Source organism: Aulonocara sp. 'chitande type north' Nkhata Bay, linkage group LG14 (assembly GCF_057382095.1).
Source record: "Aulonocara sp. 'chitande type north' Nkhata Bay isolate Kocher_YH1m ecotype deep benthic linkage group LG14, A_spYH_male_GT1.1, whole genome shotgun sequence".
Taxonomy (NCBI): domain Eukaryota; kingdom Metazoa; phylum Chordata; class Actinopteri; order Cichliformes; family Cichlidae; genus Aulonocara; species Aulonocara sp. 'chitande type north' Nkhata Bay.
In genome coordinates, this window is record NC_141357.1 from 23,456,190 (window position 1) to 23,470,319 (window position 14,130).

At 39.5% G+C, this 14,130-nt stretch overlaps 1 protein-coding gene across 1 annotated transcript; it reads right to left on the reverse strand.

Annotated features, from left to right (window-relative positions):
• Nucleotides 1-1,187: 1,187 nt before the first annotated feature.
• On the reverse strand, nt 1,188-13,358 carry calm3a (calmodulin 3a (phosphorylase kinase, delta)). Its single transcript, XM_086261642.1, has 6 exons — nt 13,139-13,358; nt 4,701-4,731; nt 4,132-4,275; nt 3,647-3,753; nt 3,155-3,290; nt 1,188-2,976 (listed from the first exon to the last, which is right to left on the reverse strand). The coding sequence occupies exons 1-6, from the start codon at nt 13,139-13,141 to the stop codon at nt 2,948-2,950; spliced, it is 450 nt and encodes a 149-aa protein (XP_086117768.1). The 5' UTR covers nt 13,142-13,358; the 3' UTR covers nt 1,188-2,947.
• Nucleotides 13,359-14,130: the final 772 nt, after the last annotated feature.

Here is a 14,130-nt window from a genome sequence, read left to right on the forward strand (position 1 = left end):
AACATGGCTGCTATGAGGCCAGCTAGGAACTCGGAAGCATTGACTCAGAATCGGACATCTCAGATATAGAGGACCCAGACTAAATATTCCACTACTGATGGCTAAACAAGTCCAAAACCCCTTTGCTCAGTTACTGTGCTTCAGAAAATTTACTCAAGTTTCCATACAAACTGTAGAATTACGTTATAAACATTTAATGTCAGTGAAAATTACTGCATTGGAAATGTAGTGAAACATTTAGTGTATGTATGTATGTATGTATGTATGTATATATATATATATACATACATACATACACACACACACACACACACACACACACACACACACACACATATATATAGCCTTGTGTTATTTGATTATTGGATCGTATTCATTGAGGCATTGTGATTTGAGCAGCACATTAAATGGCTGGTGTGTGCTGGGGGCGCTGCTGTTTTTCAGTGTACTGTGTCTTTGATATTTATCAGATTTTGTAATCTGTTTTGCTGGTACAGTTGTAATCTGTAAGTGATTGCCTCTCTTTCTTTTCTCCACTTGATACAGCAGATTGAAAGTAAAACTTGTAATTCAATTATTTATAATGAATGTCTACAACCCTCACTGCAGAAGAGGCAGTGCATTGTTGATTCTCAGTGTAAACCAGCAAGCCTTTCCAGCCTGTTATACAACCGCAGAGGGATTACCACACCTGCCTGTCTGTAGTGCTACGGTTCTTATTGTACTGCTGAGTGTGCTCCTGTTTCCTAATTCATTTATATTATCTACTTACACTTACACGATTAGCATGTGGACACACATCCAATCACATTCACCTGGCCCAGATAAAACGCTGTTCTATTGGCTCTTGATCTTGCCTCTCAACAAGAAAGGCTTTTTGCATTTAGACTGTGTGAGGGGTCGTGACCCTTGCTGACCTGGATTAGCACAGGCTCCTGCAGCAATCTCATGAGCTGCCAAATATAGCCTCTGCCCAGGATAGTTTCTAGAGTGAAGACCTAGGCTGACCTGCCCTGACCCAGTCTGAGGCTATCTGGAAGAGTCTCCTTTCTAACACAGAAGCACTGGACGGGGGAGTGTATTGCAACATTATGGGAATTTGTGAACAGTTACAAAAAAGAAGAAACAAAAGGATGTCTGTTTCATTAATGACTAATTTTAGAATAAACATGTCAAGGAAATGCAGGTGAAGTAAAGCTCAGTCAATTTATTGATTTATGGAAAATATATCACATCTTTCCATACTGGACACACCTTCAGAAATTAACAGTCCAATAACCATTTACTTCCAAACATCTGACTCAAATGTAACCAATTAGTACGCCTCAAACAGAGCAGTATATTAAGTTTCACACATTGAGGAAATCACAAGATTCCCCAGCTTAAATTTAGCCAACTGTTCAAAAACCTAACACTGAAACCAACTGCACATCTAAAGCTGAAGTCGTTGCTACAAACCCATTTCATTCCCCATATGAAAGCCTCAATGAAACACATCACCTCCCCACCACAAGCAGTATGTGTCAGTATACACTGAATGCATTCGGTTTAGTAAAACAGCAAGCCGACTGGAGGTTGAATCACCGGACTATAAATTGAAGATCAGACAACAACAAGGACAATGAGTGAAACATGTTGTTATAGCAGCAGCAACAGTGACATTTGGTTTCTTTTTCTTCTTTTAAAACAAAACTTTTTTTGTCCTCCATTTTTTTAAACAACCACATGGTTTATACCAAAGTGCAAATATGATGAACTGCATGTATTTTTATATTATTATATTAAGTAGAGTTTTTCTATTCTAAAGAACTACAGGTCTTGCAAGAAGGTTGAAGGTTTTTTTTTTTTTTTTTTTTAAGAGTATTATGGCACATTTCAAAACCGAAGAGAAAACATGTCACAGATCATTTACTACAACAATAGGCATTGCAAATTTAACGATACACTTATATAGATATAATTTGTGACCAAAGTTCGTCAGCAATACATTAATATTTGAGAACACATTTATAAAGCGTTACATCAATATTGCATCATCAGGATATCTGTTTGCAGAACAAATGTATCAACTGCAGTCCTCAAGTGTGTTTTCCCAATAATCATCCTGAAGCAATTCAACACACTCCCGTCTTCAATCAGTGCAACGTAAAACCCACGACTCAAAACAATACAAAATAACATCCAACTGAGGAAAACAAACAAAGAAAAAAAGAAAAACCATCCAGCAATTTTCAGTCCCTCGTTTTCGTTCGAACTCTTCAAGGTTATAAGAATGCTCATCTCCAGCAGAGCACCAATAAACACCCTACATTGCAACTATTTGCTCTTGCAATAATCAATAGTGACACAAATTTTTTACAGATATATAGCTATATATTTATGTATATACCTCCAGTGTGTACACAACCTGAACACTACCTCTGACAAGATCAGAGCTTCCTTGTTGTCACGAGAGACAGTCACAGAAAGGGTGCATGCAAGAAGAGTACTCAATTCAGTATTTGGAGAGTCACCACTGGTGCAAGAGAGTCGATTTTCTTTGTTCAAGACTATCAGGTAAGAATTGAAAAGCCAACTTCTCTACATGAACCGTGGCATAGGTTCCTATCCCTCTGCCTTTTACGATGTTGCGCTTTCCTCTAAATTAATCAGGAGCAGGGTGACTCAGCAGAATCTTGGTCTGAAGTACCAGGGGCTTTGGCCCTCTTAAAGCTTGGTCCATTAACTTCTCTAGGGATTATTCTGTTCTGGTGGTGATGAAACAGATACCTTAGAAGTAGCTGGATGCACTAAAGCACAATTTGCAAACGGTTTAGATAAATGATTTTTTTTCTGGAGGGGAGGGTAAATTTATCATTTGAGAATTGTTCTTTTTTTTGGTATATTTGACATATTTGACAGTGATCTTAGAGGATAAGCAACGTTAAAAGAAATTTCAAATTTCTCTTCACTTGGCTGTCATCATCTGGACAAACTCTGTGGAAAACAAAAGAACAGAAAGCAACATTTAAAGTTACGTTAAATAATGAACAAATAACTAACTGTAACAGCACCGTTACCAGATGGAAAAAAAATAAGTGCATACACACAAACTTGTAGATTTTCACATTTGCAGACTCACAAAAAGTATGGTGGTTAATAATTAAAATCTCACCCTCGTAGTTGACCTGACCATCTCCATCAATGTCGGCCTCGCGTATCATCTCGTCCACCTCCTCATCAGTGAGCTTCTCACCCAGGTTGGTCATGACGTGCCGAAGCTCTGCTGCACTGATGTACCCGTTACCATCCTACAGGTGGCAAAACAAAAGCAGAAAGTTAGCTTGGTGTCTTCTATGTTTACAGGCAGGTGTGTGTCTACAGATACCATAGCGCCAGAGACAAGGCTATTCCCTTCACCTGTGATGTCGAGATCCTGATTTAGGAAGTCTATTGAGCTAAATGTTCAATATTTGTGTGTTTGTGACGCTTAATATAATAGTCCGGCTAGCAGAAAGACAGAAACGCTCCAGAATATCGCTTATGCAGACATTTTTCACTCTTTTGTCTAGCCATCATCATGGATCAAAGTCATTTCTAACAAATACAGAGGCTCTCCTTTTGCTGAATAGTCTAATTAAATATTTCCACTTTACTCCTACTTTACCTTGTCAAAGACTCTGAAGGCTTCTCTGATCTCCTCCTCACTGTCTGTATCTTTCATCTTCCTGGCCATCATTGTCAGAAACTCAGGAAAGTCAATTGTACCATTACCTTAATAAAATAAATAAATAAAACAAAAACAAATAACAAACCAGAAAAAAAGTGTTATCACCGTGTAATTTACCAGAAAAACTCAAAATCAGATCAGGAAAATTAGCTTATGACAATGCAAGGTAGTTCAAAGTATAAAAGGAAATGCACATCATTTTTATTAATCACAACAGACAAGGCAACAAAAACAACAAAGACTAGATTCAATCTACACACATCTATACAGAGAGAACAGAAACAAGTTATGCCATCTCAGATATCAGGATCTGCATTTATGCCAGTCACTAAATTCTTGAATGACAAAAGAATTCTCTTCATGAAGAGCTTTCTCAAAAGTAATGCAACTTCAAGCTCTTGTGCATGTTAGTTTGATCTCACCATCAGCATCTACTTCATTGATCATGTCCTGCAGCTCAGCCTCTGTAGGATTCTGTCCCAAAGAGCGCATGACAGTCCCGAGCTCTTTGGTAGTAATTGTACCATCGCCATCCTTATCAAACAGTGAGAATGCCTCCTTGAACTCTGTACATTTGCAGAAAGAGAACTGTGAGTTGTAATGAAGACTGAATCCAATGAACATTCACTGACTATACACAATAGTCAGTGCATTTGCAACAACTGGGACACTGAACAGACAACCCCTGATAAGAAGAGCACAGGCTGAATACAAAGCACTGCAGCTTTAATGTAGACATGCAAGCATTTCTAGGACACCTGACTCAAAACCCTGCTGCTTCTCATTACCCAGGGTCTGATTTTATACCTAGGGAAAACAAATTGAATGCAATTATCTAGTTAATAGTATGGGACCATAATTAGCATACAATCCCATAGACCTGCACATCTTGTATAATCTCTGAGAGCCTAGGTTCTAAGGTTTGTTGGAGAAATTAGGTGTTGCTAAACCTAAAACAAGTCAAAAAGGCTTGGTTAAGGTATGCACTCACCAGCAATCTGCTCCTCAGTCAGCTGATCAGCCTGTTGAAAAGGGAAAAAGACACTGATAAAACACTGATGCTTCAGCATGGAAATAACCTCTTTTTCAACCCTGCCACCATTTACAATTATTAAATCGTGCATTGTATTCAAGAAATACAGTTTTTAATGGCAAGTTCAACTTATATCAGGACTAGGCAAATAAGATAAGACAGCATTTAAATCCCAGAGACAGGAAATTCACACTGTTACAACAGCACAGTAGAGAGGGCAGTTATATAGACACAGCTGCATCATGCCTAAGAACAACAATACTATGCAAAAAACTGAAGAAAATATACATTATACAAGGTAGAGGAAATATACTTTAGACATAAATATATGTACATATACAGTCCTGGTCAAAAGTTTAAGACCACTTGAAAAATGGCAAATAATAATAATAATAATAATAATAAAAACAAATTAAAAATCATATTTGGCATCTTAACAAGGTTCCAAGTAGAGCTTCAACATGTGGATTCATTGTCATTTTCTGTCAGACAGAAAATGTCACACTGTCATGACGTTCTGATGGCAATGCAAATAAACATTCCCTTTCTGAACCCTGGGGTCCGTTCTTTGTACCTCGCTAAGTAAGTTAGCTGGATTTGATTGTTGACGATTTCGCGTGATCTTGGATCGTTCGGTTCCCCGAAGCTCATCCGGGACTTGCTGTCATAGCAACAGATCCGTAAGCGTAAACCTGCTCGGGAGCAGGCTTACTTTATGTAAACAAGATTAGATCCCGGCCACTCAGGTATGTCCGCTTCATTTATACGAAAGCAACAGCGATATTTTACCACTGTTTTACCATAAATAAATATTATCAATGTAACAAAAGATAATGCAGTATTTGATTCTTTTATTGATTCCATACAGATACAGAAGTGGACTGAAACTGACTTTACTCCTACAGAGCACCCATGCTATCTTGCATAGATAGAGCGCTTTAGGTTGAAGTTGTAAAATGTTGCCTTTGTTGTTTCTTTCTTTGGGTTTTTTTAGGTCATTTCCTAAAAAAAGGGAAATGTACTATTAATCATTCTATTTCATGTATTTGATTATTTCAGATGTAATTCATATTTTAGAGTAGTAATAGTAAATTACTTCGTGTAATCAAGATGAGAGACCACGGCTATAAAAGCGAAGGTGGATTTGGGAAGTCTGTCGCAGCCATGTCCTGTCCGTATACGCGAGCCACCCATTGCGGAAGGTGCAAGATTGATAAGGAGAGTTTTCAGAATTCCGCGTATATTGCGGGATAGACAGGATCCTTTAGCTCAGCGCGACAGTGTGCTCATTTTCCCGTGAGGGTATTATTTACTTAACCAACTTGTTGACGAGGAGGTGCAGGACCACCACCTGTCTTTTTTTGCTCTGCCCTTTTCTTGGTTGCTGTTATAAACAAACAAACTGATTATTTCAGGGTCTCTTTTCAAGAGACTAAAAGCAATATAAGTGATAAATATTACCATTCTGTAGAATATTCTTATATTTCACTTTTACTTGTTCCCATGTTCTAGTGGGTCCTGTTGTGGCTCTAATGTGAAAGAGGATATAATGTAATATAATATAATAAATTTACCCTACCGCCTACTGGTGTTGGCCAGAGGGGCCGATGGCGCGATATGGCAGCCTGGCTTCTGTCAGTCTGCCCCAGGGCAGCTGTGGCTACAACCGTAGCTGCCTCCACCAGTGTGTGAATGTGAGAGTGACTGAATAGTGGCATTGTAAAGCGCTTTGGGTGCCTTGAAAAGCGCTATATAAATCCAATCGATTATTATTATTATTATTAATTATTATTATTATTAAATTACTTACTAGTTTAATTTGTCAGCAACTTTCTGCCAGCCCTCTCTCCTTGCTTTTGCAGCGTTCCCTTGCGTTTTAATTAAACTCTGAAACTCCTGAAATCCCTCAATCAAGAGTTCTTGCTCTGCTGCCGAAAAATACCGAGCGCGCTCCTTTGACATTTTCGCCAACCAATCAAAGGGTTGCCGATCAATGTTTCTACTATCGATGCGTAGCCCCTGTTAAGCCACCCAGTGATCTCACATTACTTCATCCAGCTATACTAATCGTCAACAACAGGTGTGTTTGGAGAACCGGGATAGCGAGCTCAAAGTTAGCGCGATGATTTGATCTTGGATGTGTCATTTGATCTTGGATGTAGTAAGTGAGGTACGAAGAACGGACCCCTGGTCAGGTTGTTGAACTGCATAAACAGCGTCTCTCGCACCACGTCATTGCTGCTGAGCTGGGACGCAGTAAGACAGTCATTTGGAATTTCTTAAATGATCCTGATGGTTATGGAACAAAAAAGTCAAGTGAAAGGACCCAAAAGAATTTCACCAGCACTGAGCCGGAGGATCCAACTGGCTGTCTGTCAAGACACTGGACGATCCTTGACCCAAATTAAGGCCAATGCTGGTGCTGACTGCAGCCCCATAACCATCAGACAGCATCTGAGACTGAAGGGCCACAAACACAAAAAACGTCTTCAAAGGCCTCATCTCCTTGATAGAGATGGGTACCGATATCCGGTGCTATTATGGCTACAGATTAAAAATGCCCAAGGCGAAACGGTCAAAAGTCTGGCTGTACTTCACAGCAAAAGATGCAAACTCAGCAGCCTGCAACAAGTGCTATTATGCTGATACTGTAATACTGTGCAAAGGAGGTAACTCCTCAAATCTGATGAAACACATGGTGGCGCATAGCGTTTTTTTAAAAGCCGAGAAATGCACCCTATTTGATAGCTTGCTGCGAGACCTCACACCGAGCACATCTACTGCGGGTGTGGTGCCTGTTATCGACCCGGAGTCAGCAACTTGAACCCGAAGAGGAGAGTCCTGGCTCCTAGCCCTGCCGTGTAGCAGAAATGATGACAGATGATGATGGCAGCAGCAGCCGTTCCTCTCTGGGCGAGTAGCTTAATGTTGTTTGTGTGTAATTTACGTTGAGTAGGCTAACCACGTTATCAAATTAATGCATGTAAGGTGAACTAGCAAACACCGTCGTAGTTACATGCGGCTGTCTTCTTGTTTGATGGCAGATACTCCCTTCACCCTGGCCAAAAAGGCTAAAATGACCAAAGAAAAAGTGGGAAACAGCTAAACATGAGAGGTTTTTGGACAAAGTTGGTGTTTTTTTCCATTGTTTAAGCACTGCTTCCAGCCAAGAGTGATACCATATATGCCCTATAGCTGCAGAAAAGGCTAACAATGTTATCTTTTTACAAAAAACAGCTAAACATGAGAGGTTTTTGGACAAAGTCTGTGTTCTTGATTCTTTAAGCACCGGTTCGAGCACCGACACCGTTTCAAAAGTACCGGTTTGGTATTGGTATCGGATAAAACCTAAACAATACCCATCCCTACTCCTTGAATGCCACAAAACTGACCGTTTGGACTTTGCAAGAAAGCACCAAACATGGGACATTGAAGGTGGAAGAAAGTTTTATTCTCTGATGAGAAAAAAGTTAACCTTGAAGGTCCTGATGATTTCCAACATTACTGGCATGACAAGCAGATCCACCTGAGATGTTTTCTACACGCCACAGTGGAGGGCGGCGCCATAATGGTCTGGGGTGCTTTTTCCTTCAGTGGAAATATGGAGCACATTAGGGCTGTTCGATATAACGATATATATCGGATGACGATATAAAAACGTCTATCGTTTCATTTTACGCTATCGTTTGTTTCGTGGTGTCGCAAAATAAACTGTTAACGGCAATATTTTTTTCATCGTTTTGATGGTCACTGTAGTGGCTATATTAATTTCTTAAAGTTCTCTCTTTCTCTTATATTTAATATAACCACACTACAGACAGACAAGCACCTGTTTTTATGGGTTGTCGTTAGCAACAACGACCAGGTAAAACCATCGCATGTCCGCTTGTTTATTTTCCACATAAACCTTTCACAAGAAAGCTCAAGATCCTGTTGAGAAGTTTCAAAATAAACGGAATCACGTGAAAAAGTATGCAGAGTATTGACGGATGAGAAGCAAAAAAAGAGTCGTCAGGTGCTAAAAAAATAAACCTTAGACTCAAACGTTAGAACAGGCTTTCCCCGCAGCACGTGTGTAATAAATACAAAGAAAACGGCGGCCGTTACAACCTATGCCTAAAAATGTGTAGTTTCATGCATCGGTTAAAACACTCGACTCCAGGTACAAGACGCCCAGCTGGAAACACTTCACCTACCCGAGATTCACAGAATTTACAGGAAATATTACATTTTTTGTGATTTATATTGTTATCGCACGATAGAAGTTTTATATCGGGATATGAGATTTTGGTCCTATCGCACAGCCCTAGAGCACAGGAGGTGCAGGGGCATCAAATGGCTGCCGCCTATGTACAGATGTTACAGAGAGCTTCCCTCATGACTGAGGGCCCTCATCTGTGTGGTAACGACTGGGTTTTTCAACAGGACAACGCTATAGCACACAATGCCTGCAGGACAAGGGACTTCTTCCAGGACAATAACATCACTCTGTTGGACCCTCCTGCGTGTTCCCCGGATCTAAATTCAATTGAGAACCTTTGGGGATGGATGGTAAAGGAAATGTACAAAAATGGACAACAGTTCCAGACAGATGCCCGTCATAAGGCTGTCTTCACCACTTGAAGAAATGTTCCCACTCAACTCATGGAAACGCTTGCATTAAGCATGCCACAAAGAATTTTTGAAGAGACCAACAATAATGGTGGACCTACTCATTACCGAGTTCATGTCTGGAACTTCGATTTCTGTTTTGGGGTAGTTTCCGGTTCTTTTGGAAGGGTGGTGTGACATTTTCTACCTGACGGAAAATGACAATGAATCCACATTTTTGCACAGATTTGGCCTTTTTAAGGCTAAACTTTTGATGAGCTGTAAAACAGCCTGTTTCAGTTTAAGCGTGGTTTTCAATAAATTGCATGCTCAAAAATTTTTTTGTCTCACTCCTATTTCTTCTTGTTGCACACTGAAACTCTACTTGGAACCTTGTTAAGATCCAACCATGCAAAATATGATTTTTTTTTTGCCATTTTTCAACTGGTCTTAAACTTGATGGGGAAAATGATGAAATTTCATAAACAAGAAACGAAAAGAAAGACAAATGAAACAGCCGTTTCTCATATTTTTGGAAAAGAAATGACTAAGCAGTAACAAATTAAATCACTTCTGGATTGATATAAAAACCCTGAAAACAATCATTTTTCAAAGAAAAACAAAGAATTTCCAGCAGGCAAAATGGAGAACACGTGCATCAGGCTCCACTGTGTACACAGGCTCTGCCAATCCAAATGCAATTTAGACAAACTAATTCAAAACAGACTGCAGTATTTTCTGGCAGCTGGACCCGGCCATTACCTATGACCTAGATAAAACTATGTTAATACAGCATAAAAAGCTTTACAATAAACTTAAACTGTAGATGTGTTCACATTTTCACATACAAATGTATGTAAATTAAAGAAATATTGTTTGAACTCATGTAATAATAATTGTTAATAACTAAATGAAAATATTCTGGGAATACTAGAAACAAGAGAGCTCCACCATCTTGAGATATTGTTAGCCGAGCAAACTTGCATTAAATCGGCTCAACCTAAAATCCAACACTGGAGTTTCTGCAGTCTCAGTCTGACTTGGCCAGTATTCAATCACTCTCAGAAAAATTACTTAAGGTTTGTAAATGACTTATTTAATTTGTAAATGAAGACAGATTGCCAAAAAATTGCTATCAGTCTGAATGAGCCTTTGTCAACGAGCACAACTCGAGGGGACTCGACTGGCTGCCTACCGGCTGTATTCTAGTTAGATTACAACAGAACAAGAAGGTTACTGAGAGTACATTTAATAGTTAAATAGGAATGTCTAACTATAACAGTGCTTGTATGCCTGACCCCCCACCCCCACCAATAGAAAACTGAAGTGAGATAACTTTTTTATTGGATAAAAAAATAAAATAAAAAATACAAACAAATTAACTTTGAGGAAAAAAAATACTCATTTGAAAAAAGAAGAAAAATGGCAGTATGTGTTAATGCAAAGTTGCAAATGGTTAAAAATCACAATAATATTGTATCATGACCGAATTATTGTGATTTCTTATTGTGGGGTGTCTGCTGATTCATACAGTGTTCAATATTTTTTTACCACATTCACACACACACACACACACACAAAATAAATTCATTAATCAAACAAGGAATTTAAACTCATGTAACACAAATTCATTCTTCAAGTTCATCGGAGACATAATTGTGCGCTCCATGTGAAGCCTTATCAGGCCTGTCCAAGTCAGTCAACATGCTCACTTCAGGCTGAGAAAGTGCGATGAGGGACTGGTATAAATACTCCACAGCCCGAAATACACACGCCTGCTATAATTAGTGAGACACGAACAGGGTCGCCAATGTAGCACACTGAATATCACCGCAACTAACCACCTCCTCGACTCTTTAAAAAAAAATTTTTAATTAAAAAAATAAAATAAAATAAAAAAATACATTATGTTAACAAAACAAAAAACAGATTAAACCCTTTGAATGTGCCTTCTGCTTTGCATATTCCTTCAGGATGTTTGTTAGAAAACTGAAATACCTGCTGCATAAAACAGACCATTAGAGTCTGCAACAATTTAGCACTGACACTAATTCGTTGATGGGGATAAGCTGATAATGCTATATGTAATACTGCCTAAGGACTCACTGTGCATTTGCTGTTGAGCTAATGCCTCGAATAAACATGTTTTCACTGTATCCACATGCTCTTGCACCACAGATAATGGACAAATGAACTTGCTTTTTCAAAACCAAACAGATTAAAGCCAACATTTCTGTAGCAAAATTTCTGCGGTGGTGGTGGTAATGCCATGCATTCAAGTCAATTTCAATGAGTCACCCATTTAAGGGGAAGGGGGGTAGGCAGAAGGGAGCATGGCAGACTGCAGAGTATCCAGTCTGCTCACTGCCAACCAATTCAGTGTTGCTGAAGCAAGCAGTGTCTGGATCAGAGCACAGCTGGAGGATTTATACAGCTGCTGTAAAAAGTACTGCTTGCTTTCAACTCATCAGTACCCCACAGAGCATGTCATATATTCTTATGTTGACAATATTTTTCTGAAGTGCAGCCAGTTAATCATATTTGCAAATGGTGTTTGAGCAGCATGTGAATAAATTGGATTTTGTAGCTGTCCAAGTTTCCTTACTTGGCAAAGACCGCAAGGGACTCCATTCGCCTGCTCTCTTACAGAATGCAGATGAACAACAGACGACACATGATAAGATATGATACAGATATTCACATGCAAGTATATATTAGAAGTATTTAAAATAGTTAGATCCCATCTTGGAGGGTACACTGCGGGTCCTGACAGCCGACTGCACCAGGGATGCTTGGTTCAATGCGGGGGGAAGGGAGGCGAGAAAGGAGGGGTGGAAAAGAGGATCATTCAGCAGAAGCAGAATGCGGTTCAACGTTATGGCGCAATACGTAACGCAGGACATGGTGTCATGGTGGTATTGAATCTATTCCCAAATTGTTGCAGCGCCTTGCTGAAAGCTTTGCAATATGACAAACAAGTGTTGCTACCTGTGAGCCGTATTCTTATGTAACCCCAATCGGTGGTTGAATACGACCCCTTTTCTCGCTTGTTGCGCATGTCCGAGTCCGTTCAAAACACCCTGCTGATGTGGCTAACACAGATACTGTCCGTGCTGCAGCACCTTATGTGGCATGTCGAAAATGACAGTTACTCAGAGTCCCAATGTCTTTCTCGCAAGATTAACGAGATGGGTAAAGATCACATTCACACTGGACGGTCTATTTTTACACAGCACCTTCACCGGCACCACGCCCACTCTCGAGTCCAAGCGAACCAATAAATAAATAAGTGAGCAAAAAAACAAAACAAAAAAACCCCAACAACAACCCAAAAACCAAATGCCACAAATATCTGTCCAAGCTCGGGGACTGCAACCACATCATCAACAACTCTGCTAATCAACCGAATGAATGGTGATACATTTGAGCATTAAACAGGCCGTTTGTGTCCTCTCGCAATACAGCGTGTGTGCTGCGCATTTGGCAGACACTAATAAATAAAACGTTTCTCTTCTCTTCTATCTCGTCAGCTGTTAAGCACACATAAAACCACCGATCGAAAATTGCGATATATAGACGATAAAATGATGAAAAAAAGAGCGTTGTATGCACGTCAGGTGTGGGATTTTTCTGCAGTTTGCCAATATTATAAATGCCATTGTGAAGGGAAGCCGGAATATGCTTTATTGCTTCAGACCGTATGCATTTACGATTATATTACGCATTAAAGTGTCGCATGAGGACATTACGATTTAAACGATTCATAGCTAAGGCTAGCTAGCTTACGTTAGCTAGCTTACACTTACCATCGTCCCGTTGACTTTTCAAGCTCCGTGAAGATGAAAAAAAGCTCAGTTAAATGACTTGTATTTTATTTACTTAGGGATCACTTACTCAAATAGAACAATAAAATAAAACAGGACTTTAAGTATAAGAAATGCTTCGGGAAATCTGTGTAGACAGTATCCTTCTGTTGCAGCAGAGTTGCCCGGAAACCTAAACCAGCGACGTGCTGTACCACAGTTTGACAGCCGTGTATCCCTCCGCCGCTGTCTTGTACGTTTTAGTCCCACTGAATCCACTGTCAAAATGGAAATACACGAGCATTAAAAAGCTCGTTCTGTTGCGGTAATCATTCACTGTTTATCGCCTAATAATTATTTGACACTTAACAAAGAGCAAACCACAATTTTTGCTGCTTTACAAAATCAAACCGCGCAAAGATACTAGCCCCATTACCACGTCTCATAAACAGTCTATGGGAGAAAAGAGTGTTCCAGTGATCATACTGAACACAATACTAATGGGCCATTTTAAAATTACAGGGCAATTTCTGTACCGCTCATTAATTTAAAAACCATTCGTGCAAAAAATACTAAAATAGACATTTGTGGTTGAAATTAGACTTGTCCTGGGACAAAATACTCCAAAACATGATCTCAAATCCAAAATAGGTCTTCAGAACACCTTCCAAAATGTCTTTTTCTCTTGTCCAAGATTCTTGATCAAATCAAATCGCATATACAAATTGGACAAAAGTATTAGTGTGTCTGAAGACCCCAGAAAAACTTCCAACACACAAATGAATGACTTAGTAACATTGTTGTAGAGACCCACCTTTTAGCACATCCCAGCACACCCACTCACTTCACCAGATGCACCTTGTTTAGTTCTCTCACCTTTGATTGGGTGTGGTGCTTGTCCTCGATTGCACTCACCTGTCACACATTATATGTCACACATTATATAAGGACTGCATTCACTTTTGGCTCACTCTTTCTTCACTTCCACACGGGGC